The following is a 20,381-nucleotide window of genomic DNA, read 5'->3' as shown; positions in this document are numbered from 1 at the left end:
CAGGCCAGGCGAGTGAAGTTAATCAGTGAGGTAGATCTGATGTCTGCCCCATGCTGTGGGCACAGGAAGTGTCTCATTTCTGTTCAGAACAGAGAATGTCTGATGTTAAAGGGGATAGGTCACAAAACATTCCCCGAGAGTTAGTATAGCTTGTAACTTAAGAGTGTGACCTCTGGACTGAGTAAGACCACCTGAGTTTGAATCGTGGCTTTGCTTCTGCCTCATGGCGTTGGACAAGTTATTTTACCTCTTTATGCCTTGGTTCCTCTTCTATGAAATGGGGGTCATGGTAGAACTGGTATCAGTGCATTGCTGTGAAGATTAAATGAACTATACCACCTGTATAGGGTTTAGTCAGTGTAGTCAATGTTGGTTATGATTACTGAAATAAATATTGTTTCACGACCAAGCAGTGTGGTTTGTGAATATAAATAAATATGCTCTTAGACTACAGCACAAGGGGTGGCAAACTACAACCTGCACGGCCTGCAGGTCCAATCCAGCCCTCCCGTTTCTTTTCAATAAATAAAGTTTTTAAAAGTTTTTAAAGAGTAAAACCTGTGTTATTCATTTCCATTGTCTGTGGCTGCTTTCACGCTGCATGGGTGGAGATGAGTCTTCGTGCTGAGACTTCCCGGCCACAAAGCCCGACATGTTTACTGTCTGGCCCTTTATGAAAAAAGTTGCGACTCCTAGAAAGGCAAGTACTACTCACACATTTTTCTCAAAATAAGTCTTTTCCTACCCTGTTTATTTACTTGTTCTGGGAAATCTGTTTATATTCATGTGTTTGCACTCTGTCAAGAGACATATGACACACCGCAAACACGAGAAACTCAGAAGACCTTGGAGTAGCGCGCTGTGCTCTCCCCGCCACCACCGGTTCTGCTTAAGGAAGCCACGCGCACGAGGATGATGTTACTGACCTACTTCTAGGAAAAATAAACATCCTATCATTTCCCAGTAGCGTTAATGGCTTTGTACTGTTCCATCTTCTCTTTCAATGGGCTTCCATTACCAAGAGTCACTTATGCTTACATGGATTTGGTTGTGGTGCATCTCGTGTGTGGCTTGGAAAAAGGATTCTCTGTACGGAGCTAGCTGAGCTGTAAAAGGGGCTGAACTCTCATCCTTGACTTCCCTCACAGCCTGACAGAATCAGGCATTGACTATCATGTTTGTAAATGATTAAGCTTTATTTGGTTAAAGAAACAAAAACTGCTCCTTAAGGAGATATGTATTTTATTTTTTGTTTTCTTCTTTGAAAAAAAAACAGAGTATGGAAAATAAACACTTTCCAAAGGTCAGGGAAGGTTAATCTGTCTTGGGAAAGTGCTTGGTAGCACCACCTTCGGGTTTCATCTGGAATCCATGTGTGCTCAAGCTTTGAACTCCAGGCTGGAACTGGGGTAAGGCATGAAAGAGGAAACCCCAATGCTGAGATTAGCAAATGACCTGGACATTAGAGATACATGTACTTGTGAATTGTGAGAACCATCCTGGATTGTTTTCTAAAACCTATGAGATCTAAAAACCTATTTACATGTATTTGTGGGAAACACAATATAGGATATCAAACCTTGCAAATTTAATAATGAGATTGAAAGCAATTAACCATGGGCTTCTCTTTAATTCATTTGCACACACGTTTTTTGATTATCGCTCAGGTAGGAACAATGACTTGGGTTTTGGGGGGAAATTTAATCCTAGGAAATGTTTATGCACAAGCAGCTACTGGTATTTGGTAAAGTTAATGATTATGATAATGAAATACTTCAAATACATTTATGAATGAATAGGAAACATAGGTGTGAGGTTTCCCCAGATACCACAGACCGAGGACTACCTTGGAATCATTAACACCAGATACAACAGGCAACTGAGAGAACATCAACACACAGCTTTTCCCTCTTTAAAAAATCATGTCGTGGCCCACAGATTTTGCAATTGTGATTTTTTGCAAGTGAGGAGGTACACACAGAAACCAGTGGCAGGGTTTGCAAGTCCCCTAGAAGAAAGGTCATCCCATTCTAAAATAATTTTCACCTAGAAATAACCCAATATAGTGCTCGTCCTTTAGTCTTCCATTGATAACAAAGGGGACAGTGGAAGGTTCAACATAGAAACATGCATACTAGGATGCTAATATGTTCTATTTGGGTAGAGAATATTTTATTCTGCATAAAAAGCTGAAGTAGCCCCATCTAATCCTGCTTTTCTTTTAACTCTGTTCACAATCCACACTCTGTTATTACTACAGTAATGAGAAACAGATAGAAGGGCAGGCCCTGGTGTTTCATTTGGGTACACATTTTGGCTCCGTCATTTACCATCTGTGTGACCTTCAGCAAATTACTTAATGTCTCTCTGCCTCCATTTCTTCATCTGAAGTAGAAATAACCATAGCTCCTAATACCATAGAGTTATTGCTATAAGAATTAAATAAATGCAAGTGAAGTTCCTAGAATGTGCGCCTCACAGCTGTTTGTTTTGCTGTGTTTCTTCCTTATGTGTGTCATTTGCTAGGTGTAGTGAGCTGAATTGTGTCCCCCAAAACATATGTTTAAATCCTAACCCCCAGGACCTGTGAATGTGAATTTATTTGGAAATAGGGTCTTTGCAGATGTAATCAAATTGGATTAGGATAGGCCCTGAAGCAGATGTCGTGGTAAGAGGAATGGGAGGAAGATTTAGAAACACAGACGCAGAGGAGAGACACAGGGAAGAAGGCTGTGTGAAGACAAGTCAGAGATTGGAGTGAGGAAGCTACAAGCCAAGGAATACTGCTGGGAGCCAATACAAACTAGGGAGGTGAAAGGAAGCATTTCTCCCTTAGGGTCTTGGGAGGGCACATGGCCCTGCTGACACTTTGATTTTGAACATCAGGCTTCCAGAACTGTGAGAGAATAAATTTTTGTTGTTTTCAGTTGCCAGGTTTTTAGTACTTTGTTATGGTAGCCTCGGGAACTGAATATGCCAGGTAAACTAGATGAAAAAGTGGGGATTTGTGGAAGGAGAGAACGAGAAAGCAAGAGATGAAACTCTAGTGCATAGGAGAGGGCTTACATACAGTTTGTTGGGTGTTCTTTCAATTTAGTTATTTCACGAGGACATCTGTTTTCTTCCTTGCTTGTGGGGGACTAGGTTTGGGCCAGTGGGGGTAGGGTGGCAGACAGCTCTCCTGAGTGAATGTGAACACACCACAGAGCTTTGTGCCGTGTAGCTGTGCTGTTAAATCAGAAGCCACTTGTCACTGGGTGTTATTCAAATGTAAACTTACTAAAATGAAATAAAATGAGAAATTTGGTTTCTCTCCTACTAGCCACATTTGAAGTACTCAATAATCACATATGGCCAGTGGTTGCCCCACTGGACTGTGCGGATACAGAACATTCCCATCATTGATTGCATAAAGTTCCACTGGGCAGCGTTAGATGACATTTTTATTGTAATAGGATTTACATAGGGGGCGAGTAAAAGAAGCAGACAAGTTGGGTAGAAAAAAGGAAGGTCTCCTACTCTTGTAATGTGGGCAAGCAACTCCATCATTTATTTAAAGAAAAAGTGAATATGATAAAACTGATACCTGGACAGCTGCTCACAAGGCAGGCCTCACTTGTTGAGTGGTCTATTGTTTTCTTTTTAAAGTCCTCCCCATCACTACTTTTCTGTAATTTGGACAAAGGATATTGTATTTAATTCCTGTAGACTGAAAAGTAGAACAGCTGAAAACTAACCCGTGTCTGATGCCAGGCATCACCAGGGAGAAGTAGGGCTGGCTTTCCCTTGATCTGGTTGAAATACACCTTGAACTGAATTGGTTAATATTTTGGTCCCTTAATACCACGCAGGAGGTAAGTGCTACAAAGCGACAAATGAGACCAAGAAATCCGAGAGCTACAGTCTCTCCTCCTCTTCAGATCTAATCATACAGATGAATAAATTGCTATAAAAATACCAAAAATAAAACTGAAAACAACGACTGAATCATTTTTTTAAAAATCTCATGTACTCTGTGTTCAGGTAGCAAGAAATTTAATTCCAGTTGGACCAGTCTCCTGTGATTTTTTTCCCTTTTCATCTAAGATATTTTTAATGCTCAGAGGCATTATAATAGAAAAGCATGTATTTTTGCCTGGTTTATACCCATCATCCTTACCATTACAACAAGACAAAAGCATTAAAGTAAAATTAATCATGTCAAAAGATTTTAGCAAAAACAAGTGAGACCATGCATAAAGCATCGCTTTGTCTAGTGTGAAGTCACGCTCTGATTAAAAACATATAATGAAAGTGAAAGTGATACATCATTGCCTTAGCAGTAGGGTTTTCTGAAAGTGCTTTGCGTTCTCAACATAAAAATGTGAGAAGATTTCAGTCTTTGAAACTCACAATGACTATTGTTCTAGCTAAATAACTGGAATTCAATCTTATATTTTTGTAAAGAAATTAAGACTTAATGACCAAAGAAAGCATGTCAGTAGGATTCATAATTAGCACCCCCTGGAAGGAGCGTTAGTTTGCACAGACACCTAGACGGGGAGGAAAGAAAGTGTCTGATCAGCACTTGCCTTCACAAAACTACCATCAAGGACAGGTAAATGTGGCTAGGCTCTTAAGGCGTCTTCTGGGAAGCCCAACTGTTTGCTCCATCAAGACCAATATAATTCATAAATACATAGGTGTAGTCAAAGAGTAGTAGTCATTCCTGTGATACACAAAACCAAAATTTCTAACTGGCCAGGTAGCCATGAAAAAACAGATTTGGTTCCTAACTCTACCGCAGAGCCATCCATGGACCTGAAAAGAAACAGTGTGCTTATTTGCACGTTGCTTTAATTACTCCTTTATTATGATAAAGATATTTGAATATAATCATTACTTACCCCAATTATATCTTTTTTGCTGTAACTTTGAAAGTCATTTCAATTCCTTTTCAATGAGGTGAATTTAAATGATAAAATCCTTTCTGTTCTATGAGAGTTATGTGTATCTATATAATTTACATATTTGTACAACTGTATTATAGATGTATAATAGTTTATGGATAATAAACAATAAAAATAGTAACATTATATATAGTAACAGGCATATTTAAACTATTTGAGGGGAGCCAGACTTTAAAATATTCCACTTAAAATGCATTATAATAATTTTTGAAATGCAATTTTAAACTTTTCCTATAAGGTAAGAGGCATCTAATCTTCTCTGACTAAAGATCGGTCCTCACAAGAGAGTCACACTGAAAATGTAGAAAGATGCACGGAGCAGCTATGTCTTCTGTCTAATGAATGCTCATCGGAGAAGCGAGAATATTCTCCATGTGACAAGAAGAGTGAAGCAAGTATTTGTTGAACATAAGGGTGCACTGTTGTAATGATTAGGGCTATTAAACCAATATTTTGATGATCCTCCTGAGAATTTGGGAAGATTGCACTTCTCTATTATGCACTATGAGGTTAGGTGTGGCCAAGTGATTTGTTTTTGACAATGAAACATGTTAATTCAGGGTAGACACGCAAAGAGTCAGTGTGAAATTGTCCTCTTCCCTGCCATGGAAACGATGACATGCCAAATCCTGGAGCTTCCATGAGCCCGAGTCCTGGAATTACAAGATGTGGAACAGAGACCCCCACTGACCTACCATAGACATATGACATTAAAAGAGATAAATCTGTACTTACATTGGCCACTGAGATTTGGCGATTGTTGTTATGATGACCTAATCCAGCTTAGCCTAATCTGACTGATGCAGGCTTTGGTACCAAGAGCGCCCAGTGGCTGATGCCAAGGAAGTTGATTTTGTAGGGTGGAAAGATGGAAATGCACATTATGGCATGAGAAGCTGTTTGGTAAACTGTGATTTGCTCTTACTTGGATGGCTAATCAGTTATTTAATGAACATTTACCTCCAGGGGAAAAGGTTGGAAAACAGAACATTGATAGTGTACTATTAGCTGTTGGCTGCACTTGGCCAGATCTGCAAAAAAAGAGAGATCCTGCAAAAAAAAATGGCTCTTTGATGAGCAGGATTGAAAGAAAGTGGTGTCCAAAAATCTAGCAGTGTGCAGCATTGAAAGAAGCAGTGATTTTTGGTCTCGTGGGGTTAAAGATTTTGGTTTTATGTATCATACACAAAATGAGAAGAATTTTGAGCAAAAAGGTTCATGAAAAGTTGGTTTACTGACAAAGACAAAATTAGAGATGTGGCTTTCAGAGTAAATTCACTGCATCAAGGTGTCTTAGAAGAAAGTTTCCGTGAAGGGTAAGATGCCCAGTAACCTCTTTCAACCCAGGGAAATGAGTAAAAGGGAGCTCTTCCGTCAAAGCCTGGTGGAGGTATGACTAGAGAGAGAGTATTAGAGGAGGGGAGAGAAAAACAGGGACAAGAAAGCAAAGGGAAAAGCAATCTAGAAAGTACATTAGAAAAAAACTGTGGATACAAACACTGACCATAGAGTGGATAAAAACATAAGAAGGCAGCTAAGTTTTCAGGAGGATTAACTGCCCGAAGACCCACCAGCCTGGACTAAAAATAGCTGTAACAATTAGAGACTTAAAAGATCTATTGTCTCCTAAGTGTCTACAGATTTGAAATGGACTTAGGAAATAATCTTTTACTCCCAGGAAGAACATATTGTCAGGTTCACTTAAGATATGGCCAAGGAAGACAGGGGAAAAGAAAAATCTCCTGCAAGGTGGAGGCGGGGACCATGGAGAACCAAGGACAATGAGCAGAATTAGGGAGGCCCTCATCAAGGTATGCAAGCTTGGATGTCACTCTTCACAATGTCTGTTAGGTGGGATTGCCCAATTGCTATGCTCTTTCCAAATTAAAGTGTTTATTGTGCTGATCCTGCCGTTAATCTATCACTGTGCATTTTGTGTGAGGGGACCCAATAATTGTGCTTTAGTTTGTTTCCAGATCAGATGAACCTGATACTGGGATAATGGTCCCTCACCTGGAGACTGACACTGAGCTTAATGATTTGGGATGCTGTCCCCTTTGGAGGAGTGAGTGTACTTTGAGCATGGCGTGGACAGGACATGGAATATCTAGTGTCCAGATGCCGCAGCACTGTCTTCCCTCTACTGTGCTGATGGTAGAGATACACGTCAGGATGGAGCCCCGCATACCTGGGTCCCTAAAAGACTCTGACAGACAGATGCCCTCTGACAACTGTGCTGCACGTATAGCATGAGTGAGCAATAATTTTTTGTTGGTTTGAGCCCCTGAGATGTTGGAGTTGTTTGTTACCATAGCATAACCTAGCCCATCCTGACTGATACACAAAAACTTCATGCCAGAAATAGAAATTTTGTTCGGAATCAAAGACTATGTCTTACTTCTCAAACTCTAGATGAGAAAAGCAGAAGATAAGATTCAGTGTTTTGGTTTGCTCTGCTTGGTTATAAAAAATGCAAAACAGACCATATTAGAATAAAATTTAGTGAGGAACAACTATATTCCAGATACTAAGCCCACAGCTTTATTTGTATTACTTTATTTAAATTTCACAATAAACTAAGAAGAATTATACTCACTTTGCAGACAAGAAGGATCAGAGACAGCAGACTGCCCAAAGTCTTACAGTCAATGAAGGTCTGGGGCTATATTTTAATGTAAGGTTATCTGTCTGGAAAGTTGTTGTTCTGTGTATGTAAGTGTGTGTGTGTGTGTGTGTTGTTTCATTTTTGACACTGCTTCAAACTTTATCACTTACATCGAGTGATATACCACCAAGATTACATACTTGACCAGATATTCATTCAACTAATCTGTGCTAGTTCTATGCTATGAATGTGGTACTATGCTGGATCCATTTGTATTTTCATGGGTGAAACAGGTCAGTACAGGTACAACCCCATTCATCTGCTTGGACTCTCGGCTAACGGCATGTGTTAGTGAGACAAACTGGTGTGGTGTGTGAGGCAGCGCCGTTTGATGGAAATACAGAGACTAGTGCTCTGTTCCCCATTCTGCCACCAAATCATTGTGTGCCTCTGTGTTTGATACCATTTTTCACTCACTTAAAAGCCCAAATTGAGAACCTAACATAGAAGTGCCTACATGGTCTGGTTTCTACTAAAGTCTTTAGCCACATGTCACATCTTTCTCCCCTCACTCTGAGGTCAGTCACCTTCTTTCTGCAGGGTCTGAGCACTTACCTTTAACTAACCTGGAGCAATCTTCTTTCACATCTTTACCTGCGCAGCTGGGTAACTCCTTCCTAACTTTAAGTTAAGTGACTTAAATGCCACTTCATTGGTGATATTCCCCATGATTCCTAAGCTAGATCAGGCTCCTTCATTACAAGGTCTTATACATCTTATGCCCTTGCTTCAGAGCGCTATCACATTTTGTTATTATATATTGCTATCTGGGTTTATTGATGTATTTGTTCTTTATTTTTTACTGTTGACACTATTGCAGATGTCCCTATTCCCCACTTTTGCCGCCCCATCCCAGCCCCCACTTCCTCTTTATCTGGGATTATTTATTAATGCCGGACCCCCCACTGAACTCTGAGCTTAATGAAGGAATGATGATATTTGCATTGACTCAGCATTGCATCTTCTATATTTAGAACAATACCTGCTATCTAGAAGATATCAATTATATTTGTTGAATGAATGAAATGAATGTGTAAAGGGAGAGGGTTGGGCAAGAGGATCACGTAATCTTTCAGTCCTTACGTTCAATGGTTTGCCAGCCTCAGTCTGCAATTTGCCCAGGAATGACATGGAGCAAATTTAAGCAACCCATATGCCTCATACTTCCTTCATGCCAGATTCAGTAGTAAATACCACCACTTGTGTATAAAGGAGGCATCAAAATTATTTGTACATGTGTTATTTCCTGGAGAAAAGGCGATTGTTATATTCAAGGAGGATATAAATCAGAAATAAAGTCAACTGATTTTTCTGGGCACCAACTTATTTAAAATACAGTATTTGGAGTGACCACCACATATATTTTTTTAAAAAAATCTATGAAAAAATCCACTAATGCACTGGTGCATGAATACACAGTAGCAAATAATTCAAGATATATAGCAATGTGTAGCCATGTATCTCAAATTAGAATTGAGCTCATGGAAGGTAAAATTAGATGCTAACATATTTTAAAAATCCAAACACAATTCTCTTTTTCTTTTGTCCCAAGTTATGGAAACAATTCCTTCACAAACTAAAATAAAAAAGTTTCAAGCTAAGAGAGAGCAACTACATGCTATTGTAAAAATATCTTTAGGTCACTGGCTTTTCACTAATACTGGAAACAAAAATTAGAGGGGTAATCCCTACTCTCAATTTTTAATTCTTGGACCTATCTTAACAATTCCTTGAAATAGTCCCATATAATATGCTTCTTGGTTAACTCTCCAGCCCCACCACATACTTCCCAATCTCTGACTCTCCTATTGACATACAATTTCACTTCAATTTCTGTAAGCTCCAATTCTCTCCTGCCTTTTGGCATTCTCAGTACCAGACTCTGTTTGTACTAAAGTACTTTCTCATCTACCTTTTTGCCTTGATAATACCTACCTACTTTTTTTTCAGTTTTACAGATGGTCACTTATAGGAAAGCTTCTCTACCTGTCATGTGTGGAACAAGGCCCGCTTTATATATGTACTCCTATAATATGAACTTTCCCTATTTCCTTAGCACACTATATTACAATCAACTCTTTAGGTTCTTAAGAGGAGAGATGCTTTTATGCACATTCAACACCCATCACAGAGTGGGTGTTCAATAATGGCTTGTTACATGAAGGAATGAGGTCCATAAGTAAGTCTAAATTCTGCCCAGGCATTTTTGGAATTGTTCTGGAAGTACCTCATTGTTTTCTGAGGTTCTCCTGCAGTGAGAAATGCACTATTTATGGACTCTACCTACCTGCTTAGAAATGAAATTAAATAAAATAATTTGTGGGTTTTGGTTCATGCTAATAAGGATAGTATGAACAAAGGAAACCCACAGGTATAAAAACCTCATTTGAACTTACATTTTATTTTCTTCTAAAGAAATAATAAGAAGAAATGATTATTTGCTTTTGATTAACTTGGCTTTTCCCCTAACATATCCTCAAAGAAAAAAAAATGAACTGAAATCAAGAAACAGAAGGTCCAAGGAAAGGAGTCCAATGGAATGCATCAGTGTGCAGGCTTATTATTCTCCAAAAAAAGCAACAATTAAACCATTCTCCATCGCTCAGACGTTAGATATGATCAAACCTACAATCTTTCGGAGCTGAAGTTCATATCTTATATAAAATTTTCTTTCTTTGTACTATTCCTTCAAAACTTGTGGAAAGTATATTTTTAAATATTTTTAAAAAAGGTATGAAGAGTGTACCAGCCTCTGATCTTTGTGACTCTCCTAAAACAATCCAAGACCCCCAGCTCCAGAATCCTTCCTAAATGGAGATGATCAAGTTAACTATCCTCCATGACCAGAGGGCACAACCCAGGAAACCTCTGCACAATGGCTTCCTTTATTTTCTATGACTTAAAAATACAAGTCCGCAAATCCTTGCACTACGAAGTAGAAGATAGAGTTGCAAATCACAGGGAAGGAAGAGGGAAAAAGAGGCATTCCCTTGACCTCTAACAAAGGGAACTTACAGTGACCAAAAGCCTTTCTAACTTAGTTCTTCCAATTTTCATTCCTATATTATCAGTGGGAAGTCATCACTGGCATGTGGGAGGATAAAGATGTATGTTGGAAGCCTTTCACTGTCGTTCCTCACAGAAAGCAATAAGAAACACCTAATAAGTAGAGTCATTATCCGAAATGTAGGACAGAAGATGTCAGGCCCTGGGAACAGAAGGGTCAGTTCTGTACCCACCAGTACTTGGTCAGTGGGTTCTGCAACTAGAAATGACAACTCCTCAGTGTTGTCTTAGGGAGGTATGTCGGCGGCTTCCCACACTTGGACTTCAGAAGAACTTTGATATGTAGGAAATATGCAACAAAAAGGACACAGAAGCAGGGAAATTCTGTTCGATCTCTGCATCAGGAATGTAGGGCCTGCAATGTGCAGGAGGCATGTTTTTTGCGTTGGCCATTTTAGTATTCATGTCTCCTGTACTGCTTTCTAATAAGTTAAGAATGAAACGGGAGACTGCGTGCAGGAGGGAGAAATGCAACAAAAGCAGTATTGTAAAACAAAAATGAATGAAAGTGCATTTTAACTTCCCTTTTATTATTAACAGTCAAGAGAACAACAATGCCAATTTTATTGTTATTACTTAACATTTCACACTTACAAAAGGGCTTTACAGTCATTTTTACATGTAATTTTTCAATATTTTTTTCTGAAAGAGACTGGGGAGCTCTGTCGCTATTCTTAAGATTAATTTTATAATGTTATAGTAAGTGATTTTTCCAAAGAGGAGGACAAAAATGCAGTCTGTGCCAGCGTGTTACCAAAAGAGTCTTTTTGGTGAGAATAATTGTTCCCTTTGTTGTTTGGGTAGATCAAACCACTGGTTGGCTGACTGTTGAATTTTGCTTTCTTTATGTTACACAGAACTACATTTTCATTTATCTCCCCTTCAGTCAATTTATTATCATTTAAATGTTTATTACTGTAGTGTTTCTAAAGAATATATATTTTATTTGTAGGTATTTTAATATCTAATAGAATTATTCCCTTTTGATCTGTCTTATTTATTTATTTGCTTATTCTATTACAGTTGTCCCAATTTTTCCTCCTTTGCCCCTCTCCCCCCGTATTTCTAAAATATAAGTAACACAACAGGATAAGATCTAAGAAGAATTATGAGTGACCTTCCTTTTAATTCTATAATGTGTGTGAAGAGTATGGCTTCTGCAGGGGAGTGTTTGTGTTCCTGCCTCTTTTTAAAAGGAGCGTGTCTGTGTGACAGGCTGTGAAATGCTTGCTCAGGCCAAGTGGGCAAAGGATTCTGAGATTCACAGACTCCAGCTAACCTCAGGTTTTTGGGTTTTGCTTGTTAGCCTATTTGTTAGTCTGTATGGAGATGGCCATTCAGTAAATAAGCAGACCCCAGACCAGGAGCTGCCTCCTGGCGTGGGTTGTCATCCTCACCTCCCTGCCAATTAGCTCAGCAGCTGTTCTGGGTCAAAAGAACAGCAGCTGGAAGCTCTGCAATCCCTACTGTGGCATTGCATTTGGGGAGAATTTGGATATTTTCTTATTCCAGTGAGAAACATTTTTTTATTATGATTAGATGGTCCAAATAATGTGGAAATCTTACATTATTTAGTCAAAGTAGCCAAATAACATGCTTTAACTTAAAAATTCAGACCAGCCACAGAAATCACCCCAATAAACTGTGCGTACTTCTCCAGCAAACCTGGAAACTGTGCCTGCACTTGGGGTCATGGAGTAGTCCAGTGGGTAGTAAACTCTATTTTTTAAAGTACAAGTCTCCATCAAATAAAGAGCATGAGTAGCGTAGACATTTATTTCAAAACTCTGATTCGGCTTGAATAGAGAAAAAAGTTCAAGACCTTTAAATATGTTCACATTATATGAAGTTTTCTGTACATTATGTCTTTACTTCCTTCCATTTCAAATGTAGTGAATGGAGTCAACTATTACATCCAACATATAAAAACAATGGAAAATAGACTCCTTACTCTGGAGCAGGGGGTCCAAGTATCGTGTCTGCTATGGTGTAATTTTTCTCCCCCGTTTGTGGAGCACATCCATTGTTTGAAGCCTAAGGTGTAAAGAAAGGTCCGTGCAGCCCTTGTGCTGCTATTGGTAGTGGCATTACAATGACAGTGACAGTACCTACAATTTATTGAGTTCATGCTAGGTGCTAGATGATTTATAAACACAATTTTGTTTTTATAATACTCAGATTGTGATGATTCAGTAAAGTAGCCATGACTCAGGACTTGTGTGACTTGCTTAAGGTCATAGACATGGGTTTGAATCCAGATGTGACTGATTCAAGTTCATGCTTGTTTACTACATCTCTCTAAGTAAAAAGTTCTATCAAGTATTGTAAAGCATTTTAGTAGAGTGACCATATGTGCCAGTCCATAACTGTTGTCCCAGCATAATTAACAGATCCCCATGTCATGCTCTAAAGTGTCACAGTTTGGACAATAAGCTGGATGATTACCCCATCTCAGAACATGGTTCAAAATGAACTTAAGACTTTTCTTAGGTATCGTTCATACTACTGTAATTAATCTTTTTGCCTTTAATGAAGGGCTTCAAACAAATAGCACATTGGGCCTGGCCTCACAAATTTGGAAAAACAGACAGATTTGTAAATGAACATCATTTATTGCTTGGGTCTACTGTTATCCGGTCCCTTAGCCTCTCTTTCTCTACCTCTCTTTGGAAATCTTTCATCCTTCCTCTTTCCTCCTCCTCATGTTCATGTTTCATTGTATATAGGCCTTCTCTACTACTGATCAAGTGTTAGAAAATGAATTCTTTAGTTTTACTTTAGCTTTTGCTTCTGATGAATCTTTACAACACAGCTTGGTCATGCATTCAGATATTTAAGTCACTCTTTTTGTCAAAAAGAGATTAAAAATGATTTTAAGGCATCTCTCAGGTATTTTCCTTTTTTTGTTCTCCTTAATCTCGCTGCTACTATTCTACCACTTGTTTACTACAGCTGTAGCAGACAGGTGTCCAGGGAGCTTTCTCGTGGCAGTTTCTGGACAATGCTATGGCAGGTTTAGTGGGGGTGAGCCAGCCCCAAAAAGTATTATTTCAAGCACCACCTCGTATGTCTTTGCTCCTCTTCTGCTCTTATGGGCAAACTGTTGTCATGTTTCTACTATTTCAAAGGGCTTTCAGTACAAGGAAAGGAAATGATTTTTAAAAAATTGATAAAATATATAACTACTTAAAAGACACATGCAATAAGAAAGCCTAACTTTCCCTTTTGTCAATTTTAAGTGTATGGCTTTGATTTATGGATCAAAATCGCTCATTTATTATTTTATTTATACAGCTCTGGGCAATTTTGACAGTTAGAATTTAGTTTTATTGACCAGGGCAGCCACTGTGCCCACGAGGGGCTGGTGCACACAGCCCGCTGCACTCAGGAAACGATGAGTTTTGATTCCATGACTGAATCAGATTGGGAATCATAACCAATATAACAATAAGTTCCAAATCTCAGTGCCCAAGGCGAGAGGTTTGCTGTAGAACACAATCACCCTTTAAGGGGGGAGGGAGGAAGATCTCGGGTGGAAGTTTGCAAGCACAATTTAGTGCAGCTGGGGATAGGCCACAGCTCTATCTGTCCATCCAAACCATGGAGCAGTAGAGGGAGTGTTTCTCTGAAAACCAAGCTCCAAAGACTAAAAATGAATGAGCAACATGTCTAAAAAGCAAAAGGAATGTTAGTTACTGAGTCAATAAACTGAACGACCAGTTTGATGTGAAAATTTACCAATGCCATTAGCCAACCTCTCACTTCTCGATGAACAAAAAAATAACTAAAGATTTTCTTTTGGAATATCTTGGTCGCCCCCCCTCCCCGCCCCCCCTCCACCTCAGCACACAGAGCAACACAAACTCCTGGTGACTTTAGGCCAGTTTTAATTTAGGCCTATTCCATGACCAGCTTGGCCACCTTTGCAATGTTGATCTAATCTCTGACTCTAAATCCCTGATGCCATCTAAACAGACCTCCGCAGAGTCACAGATCAATAAAGTGTCTAATTTGATTGGCCATGTTTTCAAATAACTCAGGGCAGCTCTAACGTGCAATAAACAGGTAGGCAAATAAACAAAGGCAGGCACTCACTTGTGAGTATTTTCCACGTCTTCTTTTCATCGTCGTAGTACTGAACCAAATTGCTGGGAAGGCGGTCCGGCCCAGGAGGCAGTCCTCCGACCAATAACAGCATTTTCTTGTTAGAACGAATTCTTCACCCAAAACAAAAGAGCAGATGAATAACCATATTACTGTAGAGCCTTTTCTGTGGCATCGAAATCATAACCATCAAAAGAATGTTCCTTGCTTGCAGATTTCTATATCATTTTTCCTGTTTCTTCTCCCATTCATGTCTCAACAATTTTTTTTTTTGAACCAAGCAGAAAAATGATCAGAAGAGCAGCATATCCCCATACTCATGGAATAATAAGCTCCCTTTATGCAATTTGTTAGAGGTTCATTCTAGAACGACCTTTTTCTTATATTATCCCTTTAAATCATCACTCTTTACAGCTGAGTACACATGAAATGCTCTGGAGTTGTACTAAGGTTAAGCATTAAAGTTGCATGTCAAAAATCGTATTAGTCAAAATCATTATTATAAGCCATTCTCCACTCAAAGAACCTTGAAAAAATTAAGGTTATGCAGAGAGTTTGTGAGCCAACTCTTTAATCACCCAGGGAACTTCAAATACAAGTTTGGTGCAATTAGTAGCCCAGGGCTAACTGGGGTGGGTTAACCAGTATGATCAGGACCTTTTGTTTGTTTAACTTAGCTGGGACTTCTGCCTTCATCCCCTTCCCGGCTGCCCCTCCCCTCTCCACCCCTGCCTACCACCCCATCCCCGGGCACCACGGGCGACCCAGCAGCACCGATTGGTAAAAATGAGACTGCGAGGTTGTTTTGAGCCTCCCCAGAGTGGAGCCCTGCCAATGCTTGCCACCGATCCAGCGGCATGAACCTGCTCAACTGTGCAAAGTCACTCTAATTCCCTCCCTCTGTTTTTCTACCTTCTCCCCCAGGGGGCAACCACTGAAAGGAGTGACTACCCACCCATCAAGAACTGGCAATTCACTGCTATTAACCGTGACTGTGATTCCCAGTCTGCCTGGCAGTTCCTGAGAACAGGCCCTGCACCGTCTCATATGCAGTAAAAGCTATAGGATGCACCCTGGCCGGCAGACTCGGCCTGATGGATGTACATCCTCAGGAACAGTAATGGATTGAGCACACTTGTGATTGGAGCAGGGAGGGGAGGCCCAGACCCCTACAAGGGGCCTGCTGATTTAACTGTCTCTTTACATGTAATTGAACTTTTCATTTACTTGAAAGGCTGAAGGTGGTGGTGAAAGAAACAGAACAAGCATGATTGAAGGAAAAAGTCAGTAAATACAAAAGGGTTCCTCTTAAATATGATCACAACCTACAGTGTGGCTCTGAGTCTATTATTACGTATTCAGCCGTATTCAGCCGTCGTTCAGATTCAAGGACGCTTGGCGAAGTATGCCCTTGTGGAGAAGCACTGTTTGTTGGTTAAGAACCTAACGTTGGGCGAATTAACTTAATACAGTTAACAGCATTTCCATGTGAAGGAAGGGAACGAGAGAATTCCTTTAATGAAACTCTGGTACCATTGACTGCATTGTGTATGCCTCAGTAGGAAAAATACCTTCTGAAGAAACTCCAAATAGGGACTCATTGATAGGAAGAACCACACTTACAGAAGAATGCCTAATGTGGTATCAGCATGCAATGTTAATTTTGCCACAAACAAAAAACTCAACTTCTCTGCATTTAAAGTACTTTGAATTTGTACCCTTGTAGACCAGTAGTTGGGAAATAAGAACAGAATTCAATAGCAAAGAGCTCCATATGTTGAGGCTTTCAGTGACTGGGGTGGTTTGTTGAGAGGGGTTAAGGGAACTCAGGGTGGGAAGGACCTCTTTTTTATGTTGAAGGGATACATATAAAATTGATGTGTCATGCAATCTAAATGCATGGTTACAGAACTAATATACGATTATTTTTTAATACTATAGTGTTAGCCCAAATAATCAATCACTCTGTGAGTATAAGAGAAGTGAAGATGAGAAAAAAAATTTTTTAGGTTGCTGTCAGTTACCTCGTGTAGACAGACCTGTTCAACTGGAAGTCACGATTCTGTGGCTGTCGTGACATGACACATTGATGTGCTGCCAGAATGCAGATATGGGCAGAGCGACCAATATCTGCTGTTAGACGGAGAGGAGAGGGCTCATTCTAGTGGGGGGTGTCGCTAAAGCAATATAATGAAATCTCTAACACTTAAATACATACACTGTTTTTAAAATGCATTATAGGAGTGACAAAGGGACATAACTGCGTGACTCAAGTATGTCTGTAAGGTCGTTTTATTAATTGATAAAGGCAGCTTCCCTGGACCAATCACTGGTGATTTTCAACATTGACCTAAATGGACCATCTCTGCAGATGAAGAGAAAATCTAGAATCTCTGTCTGCTCTGCCCAAAGAGCCAGTCATTACCATCTGTCCCCTAAGAACTGGACTGAGACTATCAACATGTAAGCCACAGAACAGCTGGCAAATGGTGACTTCTACCCTGCCAACAATGACATGATTCAAAGGATTAGCTAGCATCGCAGCAATGGAAGCTCTCCACAAACTGAGATAAATCTCTGTACCATCCAGGCCTCGTGAGGGATTGTGATGAGGAATTACACGGAAGTAAGGAAACCCAACTACCCTTACTGGCTGTGTGTTGTCTGGGAAGGAGCACTGCTTCAAGTTCGTTATGTATGGGCCTTCTTAGTGAGGGAAGACACATTCTAATCATTTTGCATGTTTTATGTGATTATTCTTTCAATTTGTTATGGTATTTCATTTAGAGTATTTTTGGTTCTACAGCTTGCTACACAATTTCCCAACCCAGTATTGACGCTATTTAACTCTCAATGAAGTTTAAAACTCTACTGTGTGAAGGTGAATCACATAGAAACCAAAAATAGGATAATACATGTGAGAAGTCGCATAGTACAGAAGAAAGAACACGTAAAATAACAAAATGCATTGGAGTGTTTTTCTCACCATTTCCTCTGTTGACTCTTGACAAAGCCCTATGTGGTAGGTGTAATAGCTCTGCCCGACAGATGGGGAGACAGTTCCTACCATCGAACAAGTGGCAGAAACTGTTCGGACACAGGCCTTCTGTTTTATCAGGCTAGGGTCTTTTTTGAATACAAATTTAACCTTTAATATTTCTTTTGCTATAACTTCTAATTTAGACCCGGATGTACTGGATTCTAGGGTTAATTACTATGAAGAGAAAAGGAAAGTTCTATGTAAGCTCTAAGGTAAATTATTATTATTCAGTTTTTAGCTATTGACAGTATAAAGAGGGCTTTATTTCAACACACCAAATCTCATTAAATAACTAAAAAAAGAAAAGTAATATTTTTCACAGAAATTCTTGCTGAGTTTACAGATATAAATGCAAGCTAATTAGATGGACTTCACTACCTAATTGTTATCTTATGATTTTGTTCTTGGAACATTATTACTTTAATTTATTGCCTACCTTTTCAGCCTTGTTATGAGAAAGTATATATTTGGACATTACATAAAACTATGAACCTTTCTGGATCTGTAAAGGGACCTAATAAAGATTACTTTACATTTCTTAAGAACAAAACAAGTGAGAAAAACCATTACACATTTTACTTCGATATAAATGCAATGTCAACTATTCAGTTACTCCTAGAAAGTAATAGTGTGAATAATTCTTGTAGAAAAGCTTCTATTCCTTTTACAATGTGCAATTATAACAGTGACAATTACAATAATGACAGGTAATAATGATATGTATTGGATATTGAGAACTCTGACTATTATCCTATTTGTTAGGTAGGTATATGCAAACTCTAATTTGAAAACACCATGAAAAAAGAGACCTTGTGAACTAGGAAAATAAAATCAGGAGAATTAACCTGCTAAAGTGGATTTCAATGATTCTTTTCTAAATAATTCCAGCCAAGCTTTACAAGTTTAATTTTAGATTAGGCAAAATCTACGAACATGCCTCTATTGCATAATTAGAGTTCCTTTGTATAGCACCATGCCTTACTTTTCAAAAGCTCTTCACATAGGGAAACAATTTAGCCAAAATTTGCATGTTGTCTTCGGATATGTTAATATTTTAAAAATACTTCTTTTTACTTATCATAGCACCTCCTTGACTAAAGCGATGGATTTACAAGGTGAGGAATTAGAGAAATTGAAACGAAGCTGAGTATGTCATGATTAAAAATAGTATTTGGATGCCTTTGATTTGAGTTCCTAGATCCCTGCACAGAAAAACATGAGGTTAAAAAGGAGATGGGATCTGAAGGTTTCCTTTGTTCCATCTCAGTAATTGCCCAACATTTGCCATGTGTCACATTTGTGTGTGTGCGTGCACGTGTGTGTGTGTGCCCATGTGCATAGGTACTTTGGTTCCCGGGATGAATGATTGAAGGATGACCTAAAACCTCCTGGTGTAAACAAATTTTTCATCATACTGGTTTCCTAAGTACGGTAAAGTCTCATTTATTTTTATTTCAGTGATTTGGAACTTTAATACTTGGGAAACAGGCCAGATAAAGTTTTTCTTTCCATGATGCATGAAGTTATCATTAGATGGAAAGAAAAGTTTTTGTCCTGGCTGGTATGTATGGCTCAGTGGATTGAATGCTGTTCTAAAAACCCAAAGGCCACCAGTTCAATTCTTGGTCTAGGGCACATGCCTAGGTTGTGGGCCAGGTCCCCAACTGGGGGACATGTGGGAGGCAACCACACATTGATATTTCTCTTCCTCTCTTTGTCTCTCCCTTCTCCTCTCTAAAACAAACAAACAAACGAATAAATTAATTAATTAAAAAGAAAAGTTTTAACCTATTTAAGAAATCAGGTAGCCTGCTGGCAGTTTAGACCTACCAATGTTCATTTAGATTAAATTTACTTTACAAATTATAATTAATTCTCGTTTATTTCTTAAGGAAAATATTCTGTAATTTTCTAAGCATCACTGAATCAGAGAGCTAGAAGAGAACTTTGACGTAATCTAGTTCAGTGATTTCTAAGTTTGGCAAGTCAATGGGATCACTGAGAGGATTACAAAATTTAGATTCTTGACATAACTTCTCTAACTTCCTAGAGATCATGACTCAGTGGGATGGGGCCTTAAAAAACAATAGCTGCACAGTCTTCCAGCAGATTCTAACGCACAGCCAGACTGGAGGCCACTGACTTGGTCTGGTTTTCCATATAATGTAGAAATCCCTTTAATAGTTTTTTCATAAGTAATTATTGTTGTCAGTTAAAAAGTTATAATGAGATGGGTCTTAATTTTGCAAACCCACTCTGTTGTAGAAAGTTGTTGGGCAGCTGAGTTAGATAGATTTTTTTCTCCTAATGCTGAGCTGAAAATCCACCCAAGACTCTGGAGAGAAAGAGCAAGTTCTCATTTCTGGGTCACAGCAGCTCTTCAAATACTGGGAGGTGGTTGCCACACACCTTCTCTTTCCCATGTTGAAAATCCCCACTTCTTTCTGAAAAACTTTTTGTTTCCCTTAGCATACTGTCCATTTCCTTTGAGTATCTCCATACTATCATTGTCCCTTCTAAAAATGTGAAAGTCAGATTGCCACACTATAGAAAATAT

At 39.0% G+C, this 20,381-nt stretch overlaps 1 protein-coding gene across 1 annotated transcript in view; it reads right to left on the bottom strand.

Annotated features, from left to right (window-relative positions):
• The window catches only part of KLHL14 (kelch like family member 14), a 93,787-nt gene that overhangs the window by 50,760 nt on the left and 22,646 nt on the right, over positions 1-20,381 (bottom strand). The window contains exon 2 of the mRNA XM_028524407.2: positions 14,776-14,897. Coding sequence (XP_028380208.1) covers positions 14,776-14,897 — 122 coding nt within the window. The remainder of the gene's footprint in view (positions 1-14,775; positions 14,898-20,381) is intronic.

The sequence above is a fragment of the Phyllostomus discolor genome, chromosome 9 (genome assembly GCF_004126475.2).
Source record: "Phyllostomus discolor isolate MPI-MPIP mPhyDis1 chromosome 9, mPhyDis1.pri.v3, whole genome shotgun sequence".
NCBI classification, from domain to species: domain Eukaryota; kingdom Metazoa; phylum Chordata; class Mammalia; order Chiroptera; family Phyllostomidae; genus Phyllostomus; species Phyllostomus discolor.
This window is presented reverse-complemented; position numbering and strand designations above follow the sequence as displayed.